Here is a 27,716-nt window from a genome sequence, read left to right as displayed (position 1 = left end):
CAAACGGCCCCCTTTGCCTTTCCTCTGACTGCCGGTCCTTCTTCCCCCAGGAAGATGTTCTCGTCCGTGGCGCACCTGGCGCGGGCGAACCCCTTCAACGCGCCTCACCTGCAGCTGGTGTACGATGGCCTCGCAGGCCCTTGCAGCAGCCCCTCCGGACCCCCGGGGCCCCCCCGCCGCTCCCGCAACTTGGCGGCCGCCGCTGTGGAAGGTGAGGTCAGACTTTGTCCCGATACGGTCATTATGTGCACTCGTGGTCCGCTCGGCCTCCATGGACTGGGCCGGTCCTGGAGGGCAGGGAAGGACGCTCCCAGCCCGCTGCACCGCAGGACGGCGCCCAATTGCTTGCCGGGCGATGTCAATCCTGTCCTCTCTAGACCAGGTATCAGATCCTTGGCCCTCTCTCAAGGGCATGGAAGGGCCTTGGCACAGCTCCATCCGTGACCTCTACGTCCTCAAGGGGGAGTGGACGCATAGAAGCCTTGACTAGCTCCTTATCTTAATGTGCCGGGAGCCCTTGGTCAGCAGACTAAGTATTGGGTAAAGTCTCCTTCTTAACCACTGGCCTCCTGCAGTTCTAACTGCATTATCTTTTCTTCGATTTGGCTTTAATTTTCTTCTAAAAATACTCCCTTCTCCCTTAGGTTGGTATTTCCGAAGTCTGATAGTAGTTGACCCAAAGTGTGTGACAGAACTGGGTCTCTTGTTTTAAATACGATTGGTGACGGAGGCAACTTGCAGCCTCACGTAGGCCATAGAAAGGAAATAATAACTGGTGGGGATCCCTTTGGTCTTATTTCTTGGGATTCTTGGTAGTTAGACCCAGCTTTAACTGAATTGTGTATATTTTAAAATCCCAGTGAAGTGTATGTACAGAGAACTGTGAAAACCAAATTATAGAAGTCCTGAAAATGTTACCTACGTTGTTCCTGTAAAAACCTAATGTTTTTTTTTTTTAAATCATGTATGTGTTTCTGTTATGTCTAGTGTGGTTAAAAAAATGCTTACATTAGCATTCTGTCCTCCAATTTAGAAAGTTAAAGTTAAGGTCATTTGTGTGGTTAATGTATTTGACTGCAGGAATTTCTCTAGTTTTATGCTATAGGAATCCATAAGTGGGGATTGTATTGGTCAGTGGCTGGGGTAAACCTAGACCTTTGAAGCTTTTATATGGCAAGTGCTCTGAGTTTGATTTGTTCTCTTTAGTGTGTTCTTATCAGCAATTAATAATTTGAAGTTTTATTTTAATTGGAAGAGCCATTAATATAGAAAACATTTTTTATTAATATGGCAAAATAAGAGATAGCTAGTATCTCATAGATAGAACCTTCTTAATTTTAAGTGATTGTTTTGATTTTGGCAGTGAATTTCTTGTTACTTGTATTAGGTGAAAAATCATCTTTCAACTTAATTAATTATACATAGGTGGCCAAAGCTTTTCAGTTATGATAGTACTATTTCACAGGGAAACAGTTTTCTCTCATTCCCATCAACCTTAGTGTTCTCTGAAGAAATACTTACTTGATTTTTTTTTTTTCAATCAAACAGAGCAGTATAGCTGTGACTATGGATCTGGCAGATTCTTTATCCTTTGTGGACTTGGAGGAATTATTAGCTGTGGCACAACACATACAGCATTGGTTCCTCTAGATCTGGTTAAATGCAGAATGCAGGTTTGTTTTGCATGTTGGGCTAAATAAAGCATATTGTTGAAGCATGGCTGTTAAGATATAAGATGTAATCATCTACTAACAAGCTATGTGGAAACCTAACTATCCAGGAGGTAAGTTGATAACCAGTAACATGAGTTTTATATTAAAATGCATGGCGTGTCTTCTCTTATTACAGAGTACAGTTGCGAATTTGGCTCCATGAAGTTTTATGCACTGTGTGGCTTTGGTGGGGTCTTAAGTTGTGGTCTGACACACACTGCTGTGGTTCCTCTGGATTTAGTGAAATGCCGTATGCAGGTTGGTATTGAGATGACAATGTTGAACGGATCTTTTGTGTGTGACTTAATTTCAAATAATCTTAAAGGACTTGACAAATGAAAAGAATTTGAAAACATTACAAGCCCAGAAACTTTAATACGAAACCAAACCTGAATTTCTAAACTCATGAACTTTATTTTACTTAGTGTTTTAATCCAAGAAATGCCTATTTTAAAATAAGAGTGTGGGTAGATTGTTGGATCTCAGACTCTGGCTGTAAATGTTTTTTTTTTTTGCTGCTGGAGTCTGTTCTGGCTAGAGTTCTCTTCAAGGCCTACTGGTTCTTTATACTTCAGATAGCCATTTTATAAGTAAGCACTTACATATCAGAGTGAAGGTAGTCGTTCTTTGTGTATTATGTAAAGTCACTTCACATCTTTACTTATTGATAACATTAAGGCAGAGCGCACTATGTAAATTAAAAAATATACTCAGTATCTTAGTATTAAAATTTTATGGCTTTAGCTTCTTGTATATTCACTTGCTTAAAAGGTGGTTTTTGTTTTTGTTTTTTTTTTTACAATTAGAATATCTTAATTAGGATTATTGCAACGAAAATAATCAAACCTCAAAAATTTATTTGTTCCAAACAGGATTAGAAGTCTACTTACCTAAAAGAGAAAGGAAGGTGAAATATTAGCAGGGAGAGGAAGGTGACGTATACCAGCCCTTCTAGTACTGGCAGAAATAGATAAGATTTTTTTTCCCATTTAGTTAATAGAATGGATATGAAATATACCTTCACTAAAACTTCTCATGCATGTCTTTTAAAGTGAATTTAAGTCAAAAGACAGGTTTTCATTATGTCGCTGTACCTTTTTAACTTGTATTTAGTTTGTCTTAAGTTCACAGAATTTTATAGTATAACCTACTTAATGGGCTAACATGTTAAGGATATACAGGCATACCTCACTTTATTGCACTCTTCTATCGTGCTTCATAGATACAGTATTTTTTTTTTAAAGATGTATACTATTTTTTAGACAATGCTCTTGCATACTTAATATACTACAGTATAGTGTAAATATAACTTTTATATTCACTGGGAAACCAAAAGATTTGTGAGGCTTTATTGCAATATTTTCTTTATTGCGGTGGTCTGGAACTGAATCTGCAGTATCTCCAGGGTATGCCTGTAGAGTTGTCTTTTATTTAGGCAGTAGCTTTAACACTGTTTTTTTTTAAGTGATATAATTGGTGCTGAAAAATCTCTTAACGAGTCAGTTTTATTGTGTATTTTTTGTTAGATATTTTATCGTCTTAACTAATTCTCCGAGACTTAAGTCTAACTGAAAGAACACTAGACTTTAATGTACAAAAGTACTTTATAGCTATTAAGCCGATAGCATATGTGAGCTTGTATTTACTTTTTGTGTAGTTACTGAAGTTTATTTTAGAACCAAAAGGAAAAACTAATAATCACAAAATTAAATATTTATGAGAAGTGGTAGTTCTTTGATACATTTAATTACTTTTATTTTCTTGTTTTAAATACAGGTGGACCCCCAGAAGTACAAAGGCATATTTAATGGATTCTCAGTTACACTTAAAGAAGATGGTGTTCGAGGTTTGGCTAAAGGATGGGCTCCGACTTTCATTGGCTACTCTATGCAGGGGCTCTGCAAGTTTGGCTTTTATGAAGTCTTCAAAGTGTTGTATAGCAACATGCTTGGAGAGGTATGTAAATTAACTTTGAAATTGAAAGTCATGAGCTTTTAACTTAAAAGTTTAAGACCAAAAGTATCTTAGGTTTTTGTCTGACCCACCTTGTTTTAGAACTAGTGGTCTCAGGGCGAGCAACATGTTTCACATCATAAGTCTGTTTTTGCAGAGACAGGATGAGAAAAGGAACATGTATATCATTAGAGTTCAGTGTTCTTTATGTTGTATACTGCTGCTTTCCAAATAATTTGGATTTTAGTTTTTTAAAGAGAAGGATTCTGGGATTTTGTTCGATAAAATTTTTTAGGGCTGAGAGATCAAAGAAAGATGTTGACAACTCCAGCTTTATCTCAAAAGGCTCATCTTGGGTGTTAGCAAGACATGTCATGGATGTCCTCTGTGCCACTTGACAGGTACTAAGGGGTTATATAGGACAGGGCTAGATGAATTGGGGGCGGTACTAGGGTGTGACCTATCCCTGGTAAGGGGAAAATGCCTTGCACACTTCCCTAGGCCAGAACATTGGAACCAGTGTCCTTAGGGAATAAGAGAAGGACAATCAGACAGTCTCTGAGGGGTTTTCAGGAAGTGATCTCTGTTCTGGCCCAGATTTGACCTAACTGGATTTAGCACAAGGGTCCAGCAGGGGTCACTTGTGGAACACTCCACAGATTCATTTGTGTAGTTCAAGAACCAACAATCCTTGGCTGCTTAGGTGTTTAAAAAGTATTTACATTGCACTGTGGTTGATGAAGTTATAGAAGATAAACATATTCAGTCTCATATCTTTTTTCATCTATGGACTGTGTGATAAGAAACACTTAAAATGTCTGAAATTTAACTGTTTTCTAGAACTGTCCTTTAAAGTTAAATTGAAAACAGCCAATGCAGCAGTAATCCGTGCCCCTCCTTATGTTTTTCAATTAGGAGAACACCTATCTCTGGCGCACATCACTATATTTGGCCGCCTCTGCCAGTGCTGAATTCTTTGCTGACATTGCCCTGGCTCCTATGGAAGCTGCTAAGGTTCGAATTCAAACCCAGCCAGGTTATGCCAACACTCTGAGGGATGCAGCTCCCAAAATGTATAAGGAAGAAGGCATAAACGCGTAAGTAAGCATTTTCTCAAATTTATAGTATGAAAATAGGCATTTGCAGGAACCATATTTTTTAGCATTGAACCAACTGGACTTTTTTTTTTAATCTTTCTCCCCTCCCTCCCTTAATAGAATATAAAATCCAGGGGCAAGGATAAGTTGATACATGGCTTGTGTCTTGAATTAGGATTTTTCTAAAGTAGGAACCATTTGTCAGTTTACAAATGACTTGATATTTGACCTGAATGTTAACTGTTAACTTTTGGAGAGGGTTTATTAGTATTCTTGTCATCTGTGTTCACAGTTAAGAATTTGCATGTCATCAGGCCACAACATGCTTCCTTAGATCCGCCTTTGTGGATGCCAATCTTGAACTGAGTTCTGCTTGTAAACTTCTTGTTTCTTGTAGTTCCAGTCAGGAAACATCCAACAACTTTTTTGGTTGTACGGTCAAAGGTGCTTGAGTCATTGGCATGTGAGATAAATATACCTGCATGTTAGTCTTAGGTCCTGATAGAAATGGCATACATTTGTGCTGCCATTTTTTACTATCAGGACTTGACTGGTGTGCGGACACTTCTGTTAATGATGGACATTTCTGGTAGATGAATATATGCAACTGAGTGAAATGTCTCCTGATTTTCTAGATTCTACAAGGGGGTTGCTCCTCTCTGGATGAGACAGATACCATACACCATGATGAAGTTCGCCTGCTTTGAACGGACTGTTGAAGCGTTGTACAAGTTTGTGGTTCCTAAGCCCCGAAGTGAATGTTCAAAGGCAGAGCAGCTGGTTGTAACATTTGTGGCAGGTTACATAGGTATGAATTATTTAGGAAGTGCTTGTCTCTGAAATTAGGGACAAATATTTTCACTATTGGCTTATTCTTGTGAGGAAAAATATTTCAAAGAAGTTCTATCTTCGCATAGAATTTTATATGCCTTTCAGGATTCATAAATACTTGCTAATTCATTCCTGAAGGAATTGTTTCATGGTTTCCATGTCATGGTTAAGTTTGGGAATGATGGATTTCACTGCTGCAATATTTTTATTTATTTTTTTTAGTTTTTCAAGAACAAATTTTTAATATAAGAGAAAGTGTTGATTAGAATCCGAATATAAAAACTTGAAGGATTACAATAGACTGCTTCGTAAACTTTCTTGTCAGTCTCATTCCAACCTGATATATTTTAAGCACTAGAGGAAAATTTTATTAATTAGTCATGAAAAGGTTGGCTACGATGTGATTTTTTTTTTTTTTAACTGACTTCACGTCGCATCATATTTCTTGACTTGTTTCAGCTGGAGTCTTTTGTGCAATCGTTTCTCACCCTGCTGATTCTGTGGTGTCTGTGCTGAATAAAGAGAAAGGTAGCAGTGCTTCTCAGGTCCTCCAGAGACTTGGATTTAAAGGTAGTATTGTTTTCTCTCTAAAGAAAGAAGATTACTTTTGGGTATATTAGATTTTTCTCATTCACGTTTCACATTTCAACTAGGTGTATGGAAGGGACTCTTCGCCCGTATCATCATGATCGGCACGCTGACTGCACTGCAGTGGTTCATCTATGACTCTGTGAAGGTCTACTTCAGGCTTCCTCGCCCTCCTCCACCCGAGATGCCGGAGTCTCTGAAGAAGAAGCTTGGATTGACTCAGTAGATAGAGCAAAGCAAATATGGACTGAATCTGCTTGTTGGTCAGTGTTGAGGAAAGTGCTAAAGGAACTTTTATATATTTGACAGTGTAGGAAATTGTCTATTCCTGAAATAATTACTGTAGTGCTCTTGCCTAAGGCAAGAGTTTCAAACTTGCTGTTGAAATAAACCCAACTGTTCATGATTTGTCTGTGACTTGATAATTATTTTTAAAACTAGTTTTAAAGATTTAATCCTAAAATGGAATTAGTATAAGTTAAAACTTCGAGGAAAAAATGCAAACTAACCACTGTTGGTTGAATGCCGTGCTCCCTACTCCTACACTGTCTTAAGTTTTGTCACTCAAGAGTGTTCCTATATTTTTAGGAAACACCCTAAATTTTCAAAAACTTGATTTGATTGTAGTTAACTTTAAATATGGATAATTTGTTACATTTTAACAAGTTGGTTTTGGCATATAATCAAATTTTTGCACCACATACTATTTTAAAATCCTAATGAGTTTGCTGATCCTTATTTGGAAAAGAAGGTAATCTAAAATAGGCTGATTCTTCGAATGAATGATAGTTTTTACAAGGACCAAAACAGTTAATAACTAAAAGTCATTTCAAGTAACTCTTCATACATATCTGACTTTTAAAATTGAAAAAATTTTACTATAAGCTATTTTCGGTTTTGTTTTTAATAAAGACACCTGTTGACAACTGAAGTAGGTGAATGCTACTGGAAAAGCTGCACTCAGGCATACTCGGGTATCTGAAACTGATTTTTTAAGTGCTCCTTGGCAGTAAGCCACATTTTAGTTTTCCCTTACGTTTGGTTAGGAAGTGTAAAATATAATATAGTTCAATGTTTTTCAAATCTGATTACATTTTACCTTGAGGCCTTTGGGTATAATACATGGGTTTGGTTGGCAATCCTTGTATAAAGTATAGAGATGGGGCCTCAGGAAAGTAACTTTCAGGGAGTCTCATCAGAGAGAGAAATGTTTTCATTATAAATCCATATTGTAAGGTCAGTAAACTAAATTTAGAAACCAGATGCATCTAGTTGCATGTTAACTTACATCATCATCATCTGGTCTTGAAGGTTCCAATCTTGAGTTGCAGAGGGTTATGGTGCAAATTTGAGCCAAACTATTAAAGGGTTGAGTGGCAGACTGAGCCCAAGCAAGTGTTGGCTGTGGTAAATGAGCATCTCCAGTGTGCATTAGTTAACTACTGTGTAACAAATGGTTGGAAGTGTAATGGCTTGAGAAATGTTTATAATCTCTGTGCTCAGCATCGCTTCTGGGTCTCTCCTGAAGTTACAGTGAGATGTTTGCTTTGGGATCACCTCAAAGCTTTTTCAGTCTTCATGTTGGAGAGGTATTTTGAGGATCTCCTTTTATGGCTCAGTTTTTCTTCAACATGTACAGCACGGTGGCTTACAGGGCAGCTGGACTTATTTCAGGGCTCTAAAGTGGAGTCATGCAGAAGCTGAATCTTTTTTAGGATTTAGCCTTGAGGTCAGCATCCCTTCCACTAGATTGGTCACAACATTGGAAGTCTCAAAAAAAATCCCAGCTTCAGGGAAAAGTAATGGAGACACCACCTCTTGCTGGTAGGAGTGTCAATCACAGTGTCAAAGAAGCCTGGGGGATTGGATATATCTGCATAGCAAGCCAACCCAAAGGTGGACTGTGGACTTAAAAACTTCAGGAAAGCCACTTTGCTCAGCTTTTACTACAAGACAAATTTCTACTGCTAACCTCATAAGATTCAAGTTTTATCTGTGGGTTTTGATATAAAGTATGCTGTGTCCAAGCTATCAAGAATTTCTGTTGCTCTTTCAAGTGGCTTGAGGTGACCTCTGAAAATGATTCACTATTCACTTGACCCAGAAAACCCTACAAAATCATGCAAGAGGTTCAAATCTTCGTGTTCACTTTAAGAACTCGTGTGAAACTGCCCAGACCATCAAGGGTATGCATATCTGAAAAGCCACCAAGTATCTGAAGGATGTCACTTTATAGAAGGAATGTGTGCTATTCCATCATTATAATGGAGTGTGTGTGCCCAGGCCAAATGGGGCTGGACGCAGGGTCGGCGATCCAAAAAGTGAATTTTTGCTGCACGTGCTTAAAAAGGCAGAGAGGAATGCTGAACTTAAGGATTTAGATGTAGAATCTGGTCATTGAGCACATCCAGGTGAACAAAGCTCCCAAGATGTGGCACAGGACTTAAAGAGCTCAGGGCAATTAACCCACACCTGAGCTCTCCCTGCCATACTGAGATGATCCTCACTGAAAGAGCAGATTATTCCTAAACCAGAAGGGGATATCCTGCAGAAGAAAGATACCCGAGGAAACTGAAGAAACAAAAATGGCCTGGGAGTAAAGTCAGCATCAAATAACTACTAATAAAAGTAAAAAAAAAAAAAAAGAAAAAAAAAAAAAAGAAAAAGTTTGCTCTCTAGATATTTCAGTTATTTCTAAGAAAACCATTTCATCCTCAAACAAGTAAAATAACTATGTTTTGTGAATTCACATTTCAAAATTTACCCATACTGAAAACAAAGATCCTAATAAAAATTATTTTAATAACTGGTTTGTGACACTTGGTTTAATAAATCCTCAATTCCGTAAAGCAGAATCCAATGGAATGAGTATATGTGATAAGTAATTCAACCGAGTTAATATCAATGCTAAGACAAGATATAGCACTGCATAGTTTTCAGAGGGATCAGATATGATTCAAATTGTCTTACAGAGCAATTAAAACTGAGAAAGCCAAATTATGCATACCCAGTGACATGTACAACAAAACTGAACAGAATGAGATGTAACAACCAAATCTCCATTATGTGAAAGCTTCATGAAATGTTTGACCATATTTTCAAGTGAGTTTAACATTTTTTTGATAAGATTTTTGGCACAGATGTGTCTACAGTGCTCATGAAGTTTGGTGCATGGCAGTCTTGCTGTAAATTAGGAGTTATACACTTTCTTTAGCATACGAAATTAATTGTACCATCTTCACAATTTTTATCATTTATGAGATAAATCACAAATAATTGTTAAAAATCCTAGATACCATGTGGTTAAAAAAACATTTCAAACTTCAAGGAATCTGTAGTTCAGTTAAATGATGTCACATTTCTGATATATCAAGGAATAATGTGGCACCTTAATGTCAACTTCTAGCAGCACTTACCTCAGATATTGAATCATTTCTTTCTTTTTTAAGACATCAGCCCTGATCCTGATGAGCAGGATCCACTTAGGGCCCCAACCACACATACTATGCTCCCTGATAGTCAATGAGAGGAAGTGGGGAGTCAGATCCTGCCCTATCTAGATTTCCCAGTGTTAGACTGGCAGATCCTGCTTATCCCCATTTGTCTGAGTCTGTCCATGTGTGTGTGTGTGTGTAGGATGCATAAGGTTCTTGCTATGTAAAGTTGCAAGTATGTTTTAACATTTATTTTGAATCAAGTGCTCAAACCTCTAAAAAATTTTATTTTTACTGTACAAAATAGAATCAAATTTAAAAAACGGTATTTACTCCAACATTTCATTATTTCTGACATTGATTTTTTAGAACATGACAGAGGTCCCATTTTTTAAAAAAGTTACTTCAGCCTAATCTAAATGATTTCAAATTAACCCATATCTGAAATGTGTGTTATTTCATCTTTCATATCCTTAATCTCAGCTTGGACTATTGTTAAATTAGATATTTTTTCATTTAAGAAAGCAATTTCTTTCTCTCTTTGGAGTAAGTCAGCAATCAATCTTCCAATGCGTTGTGTTAAATCATTTACTAATGGTTCCAAACGGGAAAAATCCTTCTTTAAATTATACACCTTTGGTTTTAGATCATTTGCAAAAGTCACAGTCTTCAGAACTTTAGCTCTGTCACTTTCTAAGCTTAAAAACCTGTTTGTGTGCTTGTTGAAATCATTCTTTAGCTCCGAAAGTATCTTCTTCACAGAGTTAATTCTTTCTGAATTTTCAGATGCTGTCTTTCGGAGCATTGCTGTTCGGTCAATGCTACTTGAAAGAAGATCACCTATGTTTTTTACTGTATTTTTTTCTACTTTTTCTATTTTTTTTTCTAGGTCTTGCACAGAATCTGTCAATGATGTGACATCAGTTACTAAACCTGAAATACGTCGTATATCTGTTTTTATAGTTGAAATCTTGAGACCAACATCTTTTGCCATGGAAATTGTACTTAAGTCTACTTTTGTAACAGCTTGAGAAAGAGTTGTCAAATTGTCGTTCAATATATCCTGTTTTTCAGTTATCCTGTTAGACCAAGTTTTCACCTCATAAATTTCCTCCTGTAGATGCTTTAGATGAGCAATTATTTGAAAAGACTGCAGTTGTTCCACGATAGCTTCAGACTTCTGACACTATAAGAAAATACAATATCACGATAATTAAATTGATTAAAAGCTTAACATTTAAAATTCAAGTTAAATTTTATGTGTTACTTTTAACCATAATTTCACTGCTCTTCTAGAAAGCATTGGTAAAAGATGTATTGTGTATTACTAATAAGAAGAAAAACATTAAGGAAATATAAATCTTATTGGAAATGACATTTTTCCTTTTTTGTACCATCAGGTATCTCTGTACAGTGACAAAATGAGCTAAATAATACCAATTTTTCAATAGCTGCAGAAGGGAAGAGGAAACCTCCACTTAAGCCTTGGTAGATTTAGGGGGTCAAACAAGGCAACATAACTTCTGAAACACTAGTTATCTGTAGTTATAACAAGTGCTAGAATGAAGGGCCCAACGCCCAAGACTGTGCATACACTTTATTCTATTCTATGAATAATTTTCTGGGGTATCTATCCATTAGACCTTGAATAATTGAACTACTTCTTAAGTTCCTAGCATATATTAGGTATGTCAGGCATGAGGGACATAAAGATAGGTACAGCTTGGGTTGTGGCCTCAACTCAGTTTATTAGTTTAGTAGGGCAGAAAGATATGTAAAACAACAACAACAACAAATAATCTCCAAAGTTCTAAAATTCCATGATTCTAAACACAAGTGGTTCTCAATGCTTGTATGTTTGTATGCCATCCTCCTTCCCCACCACCAACTGTATACTGATATCTCTAAATTGTTTTGGTTTAACTTGGACACATTAGCTGATGAACATTTTGAGCCACACAAGCGCCTGGCAACATTTCAAATTGTGGTGGTGGTGGTTGAGTGTGTGCATGTATGTGTGTTTATACAGAGGTATTGGGGAAGTTGAATTATTGTATTTTGAATATTTGAAATTTTATCGTATTATGCTATCAGTTAATAAAATTAAGAGGAGGGAATTAAAGTGCTAGTTTTGGTGATAAGATGGTCTTATAAAGGATACAAAATCGAAAATTAAAGCAAATGCGCTCAAGGTCCATGGATGTTGTTGCAAATGGCAAGATATCCTCCTTTCCACAGCTGAATATATAAATATCAAAGTAACCTGTTGTACACCTTAGATTTACACAATGGTATGTCATATATTTATTCAATTAAAAAAATATATAGGAATTGCCAGGTGAGACTATTAAGCTTCAGTCGGAAGGTTAACTTAAGCCTGTGGACTGTGTTCGACTATAAAAAAAAGAACAAATATAAAATATATTATCAAAGCATGACTCCAAAGACGGATATGTCATGATTACATCAAAAAAGGGAATCCCAGTTGTAATGCGTATGTCAATTGTTTGGCTTTTGCACATTTAACCAGCAGCTTATTTTCTAGGCAAGCATTATTTTAAAGTAGAGGTTGTCTATAGCTTTCTGCTAATAATCAAAATCAGTTTGACTCAACAACATTTACTGTGCTAGTATGATCAAGAACAGTCTGCTTTCAGAGTTTGTAGTTTGAGAAAGAAAATGTCAATAAATGGATTTTTTTTAATTCAGAAAAAAACCATAAAATGCAAATATGCAGGCTGAAAAACATTTTTTATAAAATAATATATGCTGTTTAAAGATTTTTTCTAAAATAACTATTTCTTCAATGTTATGAATCACCTTTCTTAAATTAAATTTGTCTGATTTACTCAGCTAACATTTTGAGATTATTTTGGTAACATTAACTTAGTTTTATTTAAAGCATATAAAAATTTAATATGCCTGGACTGTTATTTTTATGTATAGTTGCAAAGGAATGACAAACTGAAATGGGGCAGAACAGTTAATTCAAAGCAGCAACACTCACTATATGTTTGGCTTAAAAATATATTTTCGGACTTTTCTCAATAGGTTTATGCTACATTAAGTATTGGTGGGAGACGTGGCCCCAAATATTTCTTGGTAGAGAATTAGATTGTGAAAACGTTATTGTGGGTATGGCAATCAGAAACAGCCACAAATAGAAAGGAAATTGAGTAGTGATTGCAAAACCACGTTTTATTTTTAAGGGGAAAGTTTTGTAATAAAGTATAGTTGCTGGAACAGAAGATTCCCAAGGGTGAAAGGAGATGACTTATTTTAATCTATTTCATTACTAGGTTATCATTTATTAATGTATCTACTCCTGTAACTGTAGCTTAATAGCATCACACAATAAAGAAACTTCAGAAAGTGCTAGCTTTATTTTTAAGAAACTGCTAGTAAGCCTCTTGGTTTCACTTGGTAGCTTATAAAAGCAATTTATCATGAACTTCTACTCATCTTTACTAAAATATAAACTCAATACAGTGTAGAAATAGTCTAGAAAGTTTTTTTACTGTTATTTTAAAAAATTACTTATGGCTTGTTTAAGCTACTTGCCTAGGATGGACAGAAGAGTTGCTGTGTCTCAGTAGCTCAAAAGATTCAACCAGTAACTTGAATATTTATCAAGTTCCTATACATATGCAAAGTACTAAGCTAGACACGTCAGTCCTGTAATGGTAAATATTGTCTGGATCTACGAGCACGGAAACTGGTTCAAGGGAATGATTTCTGGGTCCAACTGACTTTCCAAAAACTTTGCTAAAGGGTCTTTGGACTGAACTGAGTGACCCGGAAATTGTATTGATCCCTAAAATTTAAAACTACTTAAAGCCAGAAGGGATCGCAGATTATTTGGTATAATTTCCTCATTTTACAAATCAAGTGCCCAAGAACACATGGTTAGTGGCAAAGCCTATCTTAGAAGACTGTCATTTAGAGTTCTTTTTCCTCCATTGCTTTCCCACTCTTCCCAAAACATTTATTGATTCCTTCTTATGCTCAAGGCCCAATTTTAGGTCACAGTTACAACTTCTGAGTGACTTATGGTCTAGTTTAATGGTGACATGGTGCTTGCCATTTAACTACCACCAAATTTGGCTGAATTACAGCTTTTGAAATCTCAAGGTAGTTCTACTGACAGATTTCTTGTGATTTTCCCCCTTCCCCTGGTTGAACAGTAGCAGGTTGTGTTGAACAGTGGGAGGTCAGTGGCTTCTGGAATTGAACAGACCCAAGTATGATTGCAAGATTCCTAATTTTGTTGAATCTCAATTTCTCCACTTGTAAAATGGGTCTTGTAGCTAGCAGAGCTGTGGTGAGAATTAGTGATAACACATGCAAAGTGCTTTGCACAATGACTAGGATATGGCTGGTAGTCAATAAACATATGGAGCCATTAGGATGATGGTGATGAATGGAGACCTCCTAGCAATGTGACATATATAATAGGCTCCAAAATATTAGTTCTCTCCTCCCCTGCAGTGTAAAGTTAGGATGGAGAATTTTGATTTGTATTAAATTAAGCGTTCATAGCTGAACAGATGCTGGATCAATTTGCATAGTTTATGCTAACTGTGCAAATATGAGGTAAGTCTATAAAGAAATAAGATTTTTTTGTGTGTTTGGTGAATTTACAGCATCATTATTTTATAATGACATATTAAGCTTTGATCAAGATTATAAATTCATACAAAGGTCTACAATAAGGTTGAGATTAAAAATAATGGCATTAACTTTGTACCTTATGAGTTTAGTTTTCTATGAAACCATACAGGCTGATAAATCAACTTTTCATTATAAAATATAAAGGTACACTTAGTCAACAGTTTCTAATTACTTGGCAAAATTTAAGGAAATATTGACATAAATATACTTTGAAACTTTACATCTAAAGGTTTGAAAAAACTAGGTCTTTCTTTTGTAACAGTGATTTATATATGTGCTAATTAAAAAAAAAGACCCAGTACTCTATTAGAAATCAACTGATATTAAATTTATTACCAATTACAAAGATACAAAAAAGGTGTCTTAGAATATGGTAATCATTCTTAAAGGAAAGACTAATGGTATAATTTCATATTTGATACACAGGGAAGTTTTTGAAATTTCAAGTATTTGTAATACATAAATGAATGTAAGAAACAGGAAGACAAATTAGGTACATCTAAAACTCTCTAATGACCATTTTTTTATAGGGAAATCTCTGGGTAAAGAATATATACATGTGTATGTATACATACATGTGTATATACACATACACAATAGTTTTCTCATGAAATTCTTGGAGAAGGGCAGTTTTTGTTTCCCTGTAACTGTCACTATAGAGCACAGTGGCCACCTTGTTTCCACTTATTTTTGGTAACCATTACTATGATATATACAAGTTAATAACATTAATGATGTGTCAGATATGGTGAAATGCAAAATAAATAAATAAATAAGAGTGAAGAGTTCACAAGAGATCACATCTACCCTAACAGGATGGAGGTTGAAACAACACAGTTACAGCTAACTTTATAATCTATTTTATTGGCACGAACATAAAAGCAAACAAATACAATTGTCAGTGCACACAGGTAAGAACCTAGACATTCAGAAGTCAAGAAATTTAATGTTAAGATTCCAAAAATTAACGGTATATCCTTTAGTAGAAATCTTCCAGGCTTGTTTTTATGATCCATGGCTGTCTACCATAGTAGGACTTGTTAGAGATTTTTCCAAAAATGTGCAAATTTACATAATAAAACTACCTGACCACAATTATCTTTTGTAACTGAATGCTTTCAAGTTCTTTTTAATTCCACTGAAATTGCACTATGAAACTGAAACTGGAACTACAGTTGGTTATTGGCAAGAAGCAGCAAGGAAGAACAGTATTTCCATTTGCAGTTGACTCAGTTTTCAGCACCAAGCTTGGACACCTTCGATACATCAGTTTGCCAATAAAATCTTATGTGATCCCGTAACCCTGCACATTTCTGATTATCGTTGTTACAAAAATATGGCTAGGCCTCTGCTTAATTTCATCTCACTATGTCCATGTCTTTGAGTAAAATAAAATCACTATGTAAAACAAATTTGGTTGAGTAGTTTGGGGACTCTTTAAAATAATGACATACTTTAATTACCATAATTGTCATCATTTCTCATTGTGTGGCTTTCTCCTCTTTAAAATAAGCCAAAGGCTTCTTAGTGTCTTTATATTGTAAGTAGAATAATTTATCTAGAGATCACGTATCTAGCAAACTCAAGTCTGTAACACAGTAAGAACCTTAAAAAAAAAAAATAGGTATATAAAAATATTCCGAAAGCCTGTATTTCAAAGCATACACACTTAATACTCAGGAAAAGCTTTTAATAAAAAGATATTTACTCTTAAAAAGTCTTACAAGTATCTGTAACAGTTTAGAACCTTAACAAAAACTAAAAACGTTTCCTAGACTTGATAGTTTTCAAAAAGTGCATATTAATTCATAGCAAAGCACCCTGGACTCTCCATAAGGTATGTTATCTTTGATTTTAGACACAATTCCCATGAACTTGGTTGTTCTGATTCTTAGCCTGCAGTAAATTACAAAGGAATTGGCTGAGGCTGGCACATTACCAACTGACCTGACAGTAAGATCAGGTCAGTGGGTCACCTTTTCAAGTGCCAGAAAAGGTATAAGTGGTAGACATAAGGTTTGAAAAATAGCAAACTGGGGTCATTTAGTGAAGAGGTAAACACTCCTCAATAGCTCTTAGAGACATTAATATATTTGAGTCCAACAGGTGGAATTCATAATTGCTTTAAAGCAATATACTGCTTTAAAAGTAGATATATTTTAGAAATATTTAAAATAGTTAAAATGAAATGTTTCATTGCTTAAAAAGATAAGCTTTGATTATCTGAATAGTCCATTTGTGTGGACATCTCACTTCTTTCTCAATAATGTAGGATAAAGTGAGTCATATCAGAATGACACAAAAGCACGGAACTGATCAATTTACGTATAATATGGTTTATCAGAATAAATGTAGGGCATTTAAAAATCACTATCGATTCCTTCATTTTCTAGATTATATTCTTCTAAAGTTCCCTTTTCTCTTGTACTTGAATATACTATAAAATCACGAACTTTTCCTTTCAGATCATTCAATTCATTTTGCATTTTTAATATGCTATTATCATACTGAATTCCTTCAAGCGTTTTCTGCATCTCCATTATTTCAGATACTGCTTTCAGCATATCGTCTTCCATATTAAACATCTGAATAGTTAAGTCTTCCATTTTCTTTTCTGTCCCTATCAGATCCTGAGAGACTCTGAGAACAGAGTGAATAGCACTTTCAATGGTTGGCAAATGTGTCTTGCATTCTTCCACCTTGGGTTCGTAGTTGGAAAGTTTATTAGTTAGGTCTTCATCTCTGGCAAAGAGAGCATGCTGTTCCTCTTCTAACTTTTCAACTGCTTTTGTATCAGAGCCCAGCTGCTGCTCCACTCGCAGAAGGTCTTCTTCTTCCTGTCTTTTCACTGTTCTAATATTTCTTAGCGTGCTATCTTCCAAATCTTTTAGTCTTTCAGTGAGCAATTTTATTCCTTGTTCAGCTGAGTTAATTTGGACAGTAACTTGAGAATGTACATGTTTCGATTCTGATTTGAAAATGTCTGTATTAACATTCATTTCTTCTAGGCTTCTCGTCCAGAAATTTGTAACATTCTGGAATTTTTCATGAAGGCTTTGCATCTTTTGAGTGAGCATCTCTTCACTATTTTGAATGTCATGCATGATACTTTGGAGGCTGGATACGTCCTGCTCAAACTGGGTCACCAAAGACATGGATGATGTAGCTTCCTGCAGGATACTTTCAGTAGACTCAAGCTGCATTTATAACACAAAACAATTCCCAAGGCCACTTAATAACTTTTACATGAGGGAAACACACTAATCATCATGTGCCAAGGTCAAATTCTGAAGATGTCTAAAACATCCAAGTATATGTCAGAACCATACTGACAAAAACATTTATTACTTTAACAGCTATTTTAAAATATTTTAAACAAATTTAATACATTAGCACTATGGTAGAAAAATATACACTTGAATTTATAATTCTAAATATTTGGCACATTTTCATGGAGGGATATTCAAGTGAAAAATTATGTTAAAGGAGCCTGAAGTATATCACATTTCCTTCTTTTTTCTTTTTAACTCCAATGGAAAGCAACTTCATTGTGATTTTTATGGTTAACTGGCTTTTTTTAGAAACTGTAACAGACATAAAATTTAGCTTTCCTGAATTCGATGATTCTGGAAGAGTTTCTGTCTGAAAAATATTTGTTGACTAACCTCTGTGGAGAAGGTACCAGATCAGATCCTACAGATAATCACAAAGGCGAAAATGAGTAAAAGCCCAGTTTAGTGAGACAACTCATGTCAAATATTAGTGTTCTAAGTTATCTGTAAATTATGGTAAGCTGTTGGCATGTCCTAATATGTGTCCAGCACATAGAAGGGCCAGGTTGTGGACCTCCCTCAGTTTACACTCACACATAGCTAACAGTCCTTAGAGACTACTGGAAGGCCTAGAAATGAACATTAGTTTACCAAAGGTTTGTCGCATTGTGTTGAAGATATAATGCTGTACAAGACACAGATCTGCCCTTATGTAGCTTAGTTTAATTGGGGAGAAGGCCAAGTCTATGAGCGTTATGAAGGGAAGAACTATGGAAGCACTTACATGGGTACCCAAAACAGACTTTAATGATCAAGGAAACTATTCTAGATGTATTATCTAATATCTGCTTCTAGTTAGTTCCTCTCTAAATCATCCTACACACTTCAGCCAGGTTAAGCTTTTAAAAACTGCTATGCACATCATGGTACAACATAAAAAACCCTACAATGTTTCCTAATATTTCTAGGATAAAGTCCAAAAGTCCACAACATTACTATATTCTTTTCTTCCCTCCTCTTTGCTTAGCTAAATTCTGTCCTACGTTTAAGGCTGAGATCAGATCTCGGCTCCTTAGTTTAGCATTCTTTCATCACTCTAGCCCTGACAGCCTCAACTCCTGAGCATATACTATATCATGTATTTGCCACCTATTTGGCACTTACATATAATCCAAGATTTTTTGAGTGTTCACTCTGTGCCAGACCTTGTGCTAGACACTGGATATAAAAATATAAATTATAGTCCCTGGCCTCACAATTTGATAGGGGAAGATAGTGTTTTGGATCTTTTACATCATATATTCTAGAGTCCCCAAAACACTTGAGTGTCCTCTGTTTCATTATTAGGTAGTAGGGATGTAGAGATAAAAGATAGTGTCTGCTCTAAAGCTGTAGTCCCCAAACTTTTTTGGCACCAGGGACCAGTGCTCCTATGAGAATCTAATGCCTGATGATCTGAGGTGGAGCTGAGGCAGTGATGCTAGCGCTGGGGAGCGGCTGCAAATACAGATGAAACTTTGCTCGCTTGCTTGTCACTCACTTCCTGCTGTGCAGCCCGGTTTCTAACAGGCCATGGACTGGTACCGGTCTGCAGCCCGGGGGTTTGGGGACCCCTGCTCTAAAGAGTAGTAAAGGAGACAAATTAACAACAAGAAAAAATCACAACAGATTATGATTTGTGTCATGACAGAATTAGCATGGGAGAATGGATGCTTACAGGAGATCAGAAGTCTGGAGGTCAATGAGGAAAGGCTTAGAAGTGACTTTGAAATTTGACTCTTTAACAGATTGATGAGTTAGCCAGGGGAAGATAGATAGTAGAGCGTCTAAATTACTTAAGGAAAGAGATCATGTCCTATGCATTTTTGCAGTTGCTAAACCTCAGGGTATAAAGGACAGGTTTGATGTTTAGGAAGAATGGCTATAAATCTTCTGGACCCCAATCAAGACCTACAGCAGTTCCAGGTGATAGATTGCTGGGAACAATGTGCAACAGTACTGAATAAGACCACTCTGAAACCTCATTGAAAAATTATTTTTAACGTACACATGTAGCCATAATCCAAGTTCCTCTAAAAACCAATGCTGAGAAATACTTAAACATTGGTAACACTGTTAGGGTTAGTTGCCTTATAAGCAGCATTTTGAAGAAGCAAACTTATCTTCACCTGAGGTAATCTCCCGTGTGGGCTGTTTATCGCAGCATCACTATAATCTGCAGGCAGTATAACCCCGTGGACCCCAAAGGTTGAAAAGATCAACTTTTCTGGATAATAAAGTCTCAAAATATAACCTGCAAATATATAGTGACTAGTATAACCATAATAGCTAGCATTTAATGGGCTACCAACATATTCCAATAGTTTTTCATTTTAAAAAGAGCTAATACTTAAATTTATTACTGCTTACAGGTTTTCAAAGTTTTTGCTTATATATTATATCTCATCTGATCTTTATAAAAATCTTGTTATTCTCATTTAATAAATGATGAAATATAGGCCAAGAGGTTAAAGTGATTCTTCCACGATCACAGTTGTGACAAGAGGCCACGTCTAGTTGTTTTCCCCACCTACTGCATTATGCTGGCATTAGGGTAAACTTTCTGAAAAGGCAGCTATTGTCAAACCACTCCCAGGGCAGACTGGGAGAGCAAGAGCTATGCAAAGACTGAATATTTTTTTGGATCCTATGAAAACATTTTAAAAATCCGCTTCAAAAAGCATTTTAATTGCTACCAAAGTTTTCATTTAAAAAGGATATCTTCTTCAAAATTTGTTTTCAGTGGCTTTTAAGTACCTGAAGTTTCTATTTCCTGGAGTTTTGTCCATCATTATGTCCCCCCCATCATTCTGGGCCCCCCAACAACTACAACCAGATTCCAGCTAGAACCCTAGGTCAAAATACCAACTCTTGCAGCAACTTCCTAGAGGCCCCTAGGCTCACATTGATTCCCCTAGCATGTTGGAGGGGATGCATAACTTTCATCCATAGCTTTTCTCTTCTGGGGGAGATATATGCTCATCTTGTGCCGGAGGCTGCAGGAACTTAGATCCTCTATTTCATTTTTGTTTATTTTTATAACATCCTTGCTCACCCTGGGCCCAAGCACAAGCCTTGTCTACCTTATGGCACGAGTAAAGTCTTAATGAGTGAATTAATGGACAAATGAGGCATATTTCCCAGTGATAGCTTGGTTCCTAGTGGCCAGGCAAGGCGCACATGATGCGTTATTGATTACAGACCCTGTCCTGAGAAGCGTGGTAGACATACATTTTTTATCTAACTTACTTTTCTAATAATTACAGAAATAATGCATCTGTATTTACAGCTGGAAAAAGCACAAAACACATGAATTTTAATTTTCATTTGGTTACAGTATTTTTAGTCATTCTTATTTGGATATATGCATATGTATATATGCTTACCAAGTGGAAAATAAAGAAAAAACACTGATGGATCTTTGCCCAACAAGTGCTTTTCCTATTCTAATTTTATATCTAAATATCAATCATATTTTCAGTGCTCTAGACACTCGATATTTAAATAGAAAACTGAGGTCATATTGATATGAGCATATTGGTCTTCTTAAATAACATTTGTTATATATATGTAAAAGAATCCTTGCCCTTTCAAAATGTAAGTTTAAATTGGATTGAAGAGAAAATGTAAAGAGGTAGGAAAACCAGTGAAAGTTAAAATAGCAATGGTCAAAAGGCAGGAAAAAAGAATTTTATGAACTGGGAAGAGTGATAGTGGTGAAGAAAAATGGGAAAATCTCCCCAGATAAGCCAATTTATAATTACCTTTTCTGAAATTAAACTGATTTTACTTTGAAGCCCTTGGAATTCCTTGGTTTCTATTTTCAGTAACTGGTATTGGCTTTCCACCTTTGCAAACCTTTCCGACTGCTGAAATACAAACCTGGAAAAGAAAAGAAAAATCACTACCTCCTAATTCAAATCTATTTAAGTCTTAATTTTAAAGGAGTATTTTATACCCACTTCTGGTAAGGACATTCTGGTATAGGTAGTGGCAGCTTTTATTAGTTTATTTCAACAAACATTTAGAGAGCCTGTTATGTGGTAGGTAGTGGTTTAACTCATGCAAAGATGAGTGAAATATTGCCTCTGTACAAGTTCAGAACTCAGTGAGTCAGATGGTGTGATACTTGTAATAGATGTATGCACAAGAAATATTTTGGAGGAAGAACTAACGAATTCGAAAAATTATGTGATCTCTACTATTTTCCTCAAGGCCGTATTAGGTCAATATCTAGAAAATAAGTGTTTTTACACTGAAATGTAGAAGCAAGAGTTCTCTATACAGAGACTCAGGGACACAGACAGTGGATTAGTGGTTACTTGAGGGAAGCGGGGAGGTGGGGGAGAGAGGGATAAAAAGGGTCAAATATTTTGCGACGGAAGGAAATCTAACTTTGGGTGGTGGACACACAATGCAAAATATATATATATATAATATACATATGTATATATGACAGACTGTTGAATTGTACACTTCAAACATTTGATTTTTTAAATCAGTCACTCCAATAATTTTTAATAAAGTGTTTTTTAAATTTAAATGCAGAAAACAAAACAAAATGATGGAATGGAAGGAATAGAAGTTGCAAAATAACCGGTCAAACTGTTGAAAACAGAAGTCATTGTCAATGTGACAATAGAACGTATATGCAGTGCAAGGTGTATAATACGTATAACTGGTTATACTAAAAAATAAAAGTCAGATAGATGCCCTTCTATAATTGGAGTGTACTTTTCATCTGGTAAATAGTAAAAAATAAAAGCATAAAAAACTTATTCTAATCTTAAGAACAATAAATGAACTTTTGTGTGTATAGAACTTTAAATGAGCAAGCAAAAAGAAATGCTTTGCATCTGATATCATTTTGGTTAATCTGATTTGACTCAATTCTTCATGCTCTGAAAAGGCAACAGTTGAGATTCTTTGTGTATTTATTGAGTCAGGAAAAAGCAGTGGAGCAGAACAATATGAAGCCAGTGTCTAAATCAGAGTACACAGACCAGTGGTTCAAAAGTGTCACTGCATATTGGAGTCACCCTGCAGCTTTAAAGAAGTCTGATGCTTGGGTCCCACCCACAGAAATTCTGAGTGACTTGGTTTGAGATGTGACTTGGATATTGAAATATTTAAAAGCTCCCCAGGTTATCTGAGTGCTCAGCAAAGTGAGAAACACTAATTGACAGTTTTGTGAAACTGACTTCCATTGAAAGACATTTAAAGATCCCAAAACTCAATGGAGGAGTGAAAGACTTCTCAGCTTTGTGCATCATTGCAAAGGGTAATGTTTCAAACTCATAAATGTCAATGTCATCCTTAGGCTAACTGTTGCTATAAAACTGTTCAAAGCTAAAATGGATTTTTTGTTTTTTAAAAAAATGTTTATAATGTTGGATGAAATTTCTTTTAATGATGCCTCATATCTATTCTGTAACACTGAGTCCAAGTTATGTACTTAGTACAGATTGATTTTTCTTCTGTGTGCTAATATGAACTTTTAAACAAAACTTCTGGTTATTAGAAAATGCTATTATCCTAATTTTCAAAGATGGATGTGTAGACTTAATTCTCTTTTGATTTGCTGTTTCATTCTTGGCTTTTAAGAGGTTCTTTTCCAGTATAGGCTTATCTGAGACTAGCAGACAGAGACCAAGGATAGAGACCAATCTAAAGAAATGTCTAATTTCAGGGACTAGTTTTATCATCCATTACTCCAGTGTTACATGGATATATTCTATAGATCATTGAGTTAATTCAGAATAAAATAATTATTATAAAGACTTTTTGTGAAGTTGATCCACTACAATAATACATCATAGGTATTTCCATTTTATTAGATATTTTTAATGTTGTCTACCTCTTTTTGGATTAATATCAAAGGGAGACAACATATACTGGTTGAGTGTGGAGCTAGGCAACTTTGGCTGTGCCTTTTACTAGCTGTATGAACATTGTAGACACGTTTTATTTAACATATCTTTGCCAGTTTCTTCAACTGTAAAGTGGGGATACTACTACTTAGTACATAGGGTTGTTGTAGAGATTAAATAGGTTATTTATAAAGCTCCTAGATAGTGCCTATAGCAAGAACACATCAACTATGCTCTTTTGAACTGTTTTGTGCCACTACATTTCTATCCCCCTGACAAGCCTATAGCAGTTAAAGGATCAGAGCTCCCTTCGAGTTGTACTTGATAGAAGACATAGGCCTGGGCCCCTTCAAAACCAGGGTTAGGTTTATAGCAAATGAAGGATGGAATGGATGGATGAAAAGCAATCTCTTATCCTGTTTTGGGGTAAAGGCCTTAAATGTCTGCACATAGGAGAAAGGGTTCCAGGTTAATTTGCTACCTTAGTTGGATTTGTAAAAGAAATCTGACTCCCTCATAATCCACGGCAGTCTTCAGAGACCTCATACAGATTCAGGGCCCTGTAGTAGTAAAGTGTGTACTTCCTCAGTGTTGCCTCTGCATAGCTCCTTTAGGAATCTTCTATAGTGGCGGACAGCTGATTGAGGACTTATATAGGAGTTTCTATGGCTGTTTCAACTTAATGAGAAAGAGGCAAATAACCAAAGGAAGCTGTTACTATGGACCTTCAGCAAAAAAGGGAGTTCCATGGCCACTACTGGGGTCAGTATCCAGTTAGCTTTGTTTCATACTATAGCTTCATTTTCAGCATAATACTGAATGTTCAGGAAAATACCAACCGTATCCCATTTTCAAAAAGCAGAACATCTGAAGGATAACCCTGTCTTTTACATAAAACTCTACAAACAACAATAAAAAGCTGTAAAACAAGGTTAGCCAAGATTCTGCTGTATAAATGATTTATAGAGAAAAGAGTTAGTTGATTGTTTAAAGAGTTTTTGATTTCTTTTACATACTTATCACAAATGCAATGAAAAACTTTTATAAAGGCAATTAAAAAATCTGTTGAAATTTCCAGAAGAAATTTAAAATTTGTACAATGGAAGTTCTAGTTGATATTAAATAAGATTGAGAAGTATTATTAGTGTTTTATTATTATTAATAGTAACATCACAACTTTCTAAAAAATTTCCTTAAGAGTTTATAAATGAGGTATGCAAACTGAGGTATGGGCAACTGTTATCTCCAATGTATGATCATTAGGATGACATAGGATGGCATATCAGGACTTTATCTGTTATACATTATTTCTGTTCACTTGCTAAACAAGAATCCAAAGTCTAAAGGCCTGAAGACACTGAAACAGTGATGCCTTGAAATCCTTCTTGGGCAGTGGAAGGGTTCAAATCCCCACCCCACCCCCATTTAATCTAATTTTGAGATGATAGGTAAGTTGTGTTTAGAAGTACACAGATAGGCACTTATATTCAATGTTGTATTTTAACAACCAGGACATTGTCAGTACAGTAAGAGATCAATAAAGATTTGATGGATGACCTTTAGATGCTGGAGTATGTGTTCTCGAGGTAAAAATCTTGATGGCTTTATTATAATTCTAGTGTGCTTTTAAGTATTTTGAGATGCCAAATGTTTATTTAGAAAATGCTTGCAAATGTCTTACCAGAATAATTTTTTATTCTCAAATTCACCATGAATAAATTTTGCTATAAACAGTGACTGAAGTATTTATACTTCAACTCTTGGGGCAAAAGATTTCAGAAGAGCAATTAACAGGAAATTATTTTACTACTACTAATAAAATCTGCCTAGTTTTAGAAATAATCTTTGACTATTATTTTATTATTTTTTAAAGACAGTTCAAATAAAACCTTCCTACCGAATGTAACTTTTTTGTGTCTTTACTGTAAGTTCCTGAGCTGAAGCATCTGCTTTTCATCAGTTTTTTTCCTTTATAGATTTGTGGACAAAAAAGGGGTTCTATGGAAAGTAACCTTGCAGAGCGACTTGATCATAAATTCGTAAATGGATAGGTCAAGATGGGAAAGTCACACACCAAGCACATAATTTTTTTAGTAAAAGGTTTCTTTGCTTTAAGCAAGCTCTGTCCATTGTTTTTGTGCATCTAGGTTAACACACCTTGAAATAAACCATAACAATCTTCAAAAGAGCACATAATCGCATTAACTATCCTATAATCAAATCCCCACCTTGTTTTCTCCCACCTGCATGAAATCTTCCTTATCTTCCCTCTTTAATTTCAAAGGCATAAACGTAACTGCAATTGCCATCAGTTTTGGCTCAAATAAACTCTTAATAAAAATCCTCTACAGGTTTGGATGTTTCTTATGTTGACAGATTCCTATCAGTGTTTTTCCCCAAGACAGTAACTAAATTACTGAAAAGCTGAACATTTTGTGATAGAACTCATTTCACATGAATATGAATCTTTGGTAATTAATAAATCAAGTAACTAAAATCAGTTGTATTAGGTTCCAAGGAGAAACAACATATATCTTTGAGCATAATAAATTCTATTACTGAATAACTTCCCCAATACAAAAAGGATTTAAAAATTTACCTAAAGGTAATGCATTTTAAGACATAAGAGGATTTTAAAAAGGTAAGTTCAGTATATTTATTAAGATCAAAATATTTCATTAAAAATACCAGTAAATTATTTTTTAAGAGAACATTTAATAATCAACATTTCACATTATTGTAAATCTTTTATTAACTTCAACTCAAGATGACCTACCTCTAAAGTATAATTCGAAATTTACTAGCATCAAAAATGTTCTAGATTAGAGGACATCCAGGGTCCCTTCCAGAATTCTATTACTTTAGAGGATAGCTGTCCCCTAAGTATTTTAAAAATCAGTGAGTGAAAAATGGGGGTAAAGTTACTAATTTAAATCGTTGCCCTTGTTATCAAAATGAAATAGGTTCGTCCTAAAGAAAATAATTGGGGAAAATAAAATTAATAAGCTTGTTTTATAGTCATTTCTAATATTTTTTTCCTATGACACCAATATACTGCTATTTGCTTGGCTTAAAAATTGTTTAGTTTTAGGTGAACAGCGTGCTATACTTTCGTAGCTTTCCAGTACTAAAATTCAATCGGTAACTTAGGAAACAGCTTTAAATAACGCATGCGCATCGATCAAACTATGAGCACTCCAAACTGATATAATCACTAACGTCTGTTGCTTTGAGATCAAAATGAATTCTTTCAAGGTTGCAAATGTTGCCATTAGGCATTCATGGGGTGAAGCAAATTTGTCCAGGACAAATGAACAATGGACTGTTAAGTAATGGGTTATAAAAACCACAAAGCTTCCGACGTGTAGTAGGCGCTTAATAAAGTTTGGCCAAATCTCTTAAGAAATGGCTGACTCGTTCCCAAACCTTAACCTCAACTCCAGTTGAGCGATCCCGGCCGTTACTAGTACAAAGGAAAAATGAGTTAAAAGAAACGAAAGAAAATAAGAAATTGGGCTGTCCCTTCTTGAGGGTTGAGGCACAGGTACAGAAGCTGCAAGTCTGAGGGTTGAAGGTTAGCGCATGCCGGGACGTGCGGGGTCGCGGCGGGACCCCGAGAAGAGCGGGGGTCCACGGCAGGTCCGGGCGGGAACCCGAAAAGAGCAGGGGTCCACGGAAGGCTGGGGTCGGGGCGGGACCCCGAGATGAGCGGGGGACCACGGAAGGCAGGGGTCGGGGCCCAGGCGGCCTCGCGCCCACTTACCAGGCCAGCCCCAGGCACGTCCCCAGCGACAGCAGGCTCACGCCAGTCCGGGGATCCACCCAGCCCCCGCTTCCACCGCCCCGGGCCTCGGGGCTCTTCACGCCCTCGCTCCTCTTCCCGGGATCCGCAGGGGGTCCCTTGGGCCCCGACTTCTTCCGACTCTTCAGCTCAGACATGTCTGGAGGTCCTGAAGACGACACGACCTGGGGGCCTCTACAACCGGGGGGAGCGGGACGTGGCCGCCTCGGCGGTGACCGCGCCCCCACCCAGATTTAGCACCGCCCAGAAACCAGCCCCCTCCTTCTGCCCGCCATCCTTGCTGCTTCACGGGGCCCTCCCTCTCCAAGTTCCTCCAGCTGAGATACATGGGAACCCTATCTTCTCCCTCCTCTCGGTTAACAGGGCAAACCCAAGGATATCCGAGCTCCCGCACGCTTGCCAGCCGCTGGGAGACGAGGGGGCGGGGCGGGGCGGGGGGGGCAGCGT

At 36.4% G+C, this 27,716-nt stretch overlaps 2 protein-coding genes and 1 non-coding gene across 5 annotated transcripts in view; 2 read left to right on the top strand and 1 right to left on the bottom strand.

The window, feature by feature from the left end:
• SLC25A3 (solute carrier family 25 member 3) overlaps positions 1–6,587 on the top strand; it is a 6,916-nt gene extending 329 nt beyond the window's left edge. The window contains exons 2-8 of one of the 2 annotated variants that reach the window (XM_006914582.3): positions 51–211; positions 1,849–1,970; positions 3,489–3,668; positions 4,581–4,762; positions 5,398–5,570; positions 6,053–6,163; positions 6,247–6,587. In XM_006914582.3, the coding sequence (XP_006914644.1) occupies positions 55–211; positions 1,849–1,970; positions 3,489–3,668; positions 4,581–4,762; positions 5,398–5,570; positions 6,053–6,163; positions 6,247–6,407 (1,086 nt within the window). In that variant the 5' untranslated portion in view covers positions 51–54 and the 3' untranslated portion in view covers positions 6,408–6,587. Of the gene's footprint in view, positions 1–50; positions 212–1,548; positions 1,674–1,848; positions 1,971–3,488; positions 3,669–4,580; positions 4,763–5,397; positions 5,571–6,052; positions 6,164–6,246 lie in introns of both variants that reach the window. The other variant, XM_015591500.2, reaches the window with a different exon arrangement.
• On the top strand, positions 5,082–5,328 carry LOC112481967. Its single transcript, XR_003047143.1, has one exon. It is a non-coding gene; the product is annotated as a small nucleolar RNA SNORA53 (small nucleolar RNA).
• A 2,652-nt stretch (positions 6,588–9,239) lies between the features above and the next one.
• IKBIP (IKBKB interacting protein) lies at positions 9,240–27,687 on the bottom strand. 2 transcript variants are annotated; one of them, XM_006914581.3, is made up of 3 exons: positions 27,231–27,687; positions 21,362–21,479; positions 9,240–10,801 (listed from the first exon to the last, which is right to left on the bottom strand). In XM_006914581.3, the coding sequence occupies exons 1-3, from the start codon at positions 27,404–27,406 to the stop codon at positions 10,046–10,048; spliced, it is 1,050 nt and encodes a 349-aa protein (XP_006914643.1). In that variant the 5' UTR covers positions 27,407–27,687; the 3' UTR covers positions 9,240–10,045. The 2 variants fall into 2 exon arrangements, with proteins under 2 accessions (XP_006914643.1, XP_006914642.1); XM_006914580.3 differs by lacking the exon at positions 9,240–10,801 and adding an exon at positions 14,600–17,483 and having other exon boundaries at positions 27,231–27,683.
• Between the last annotated feature and the right edge of the window lie 29 nt (positions 27,688–27,716).

The sequence above is a fragment of the Pteropus alecto genome, unplaced genomic scaffold (genome assembly GCF_000325575.1).
Source record: "Pteropus alecto unplaced genomic scaffold, ASM32557v1 scaffold94, whole genome shotgun sequence".
In the NCBI taxonomy this organism is placed as follows: domain Eukaryota; kingdom Metazoa; phylum Chordata; class Mammalia; order Chiroptera; family Pteropodidae; genus Pteropus; species Pteropus alecto.
This window is presented reverse-complemented; position numbering and strand designations above follow the sequence as displayed.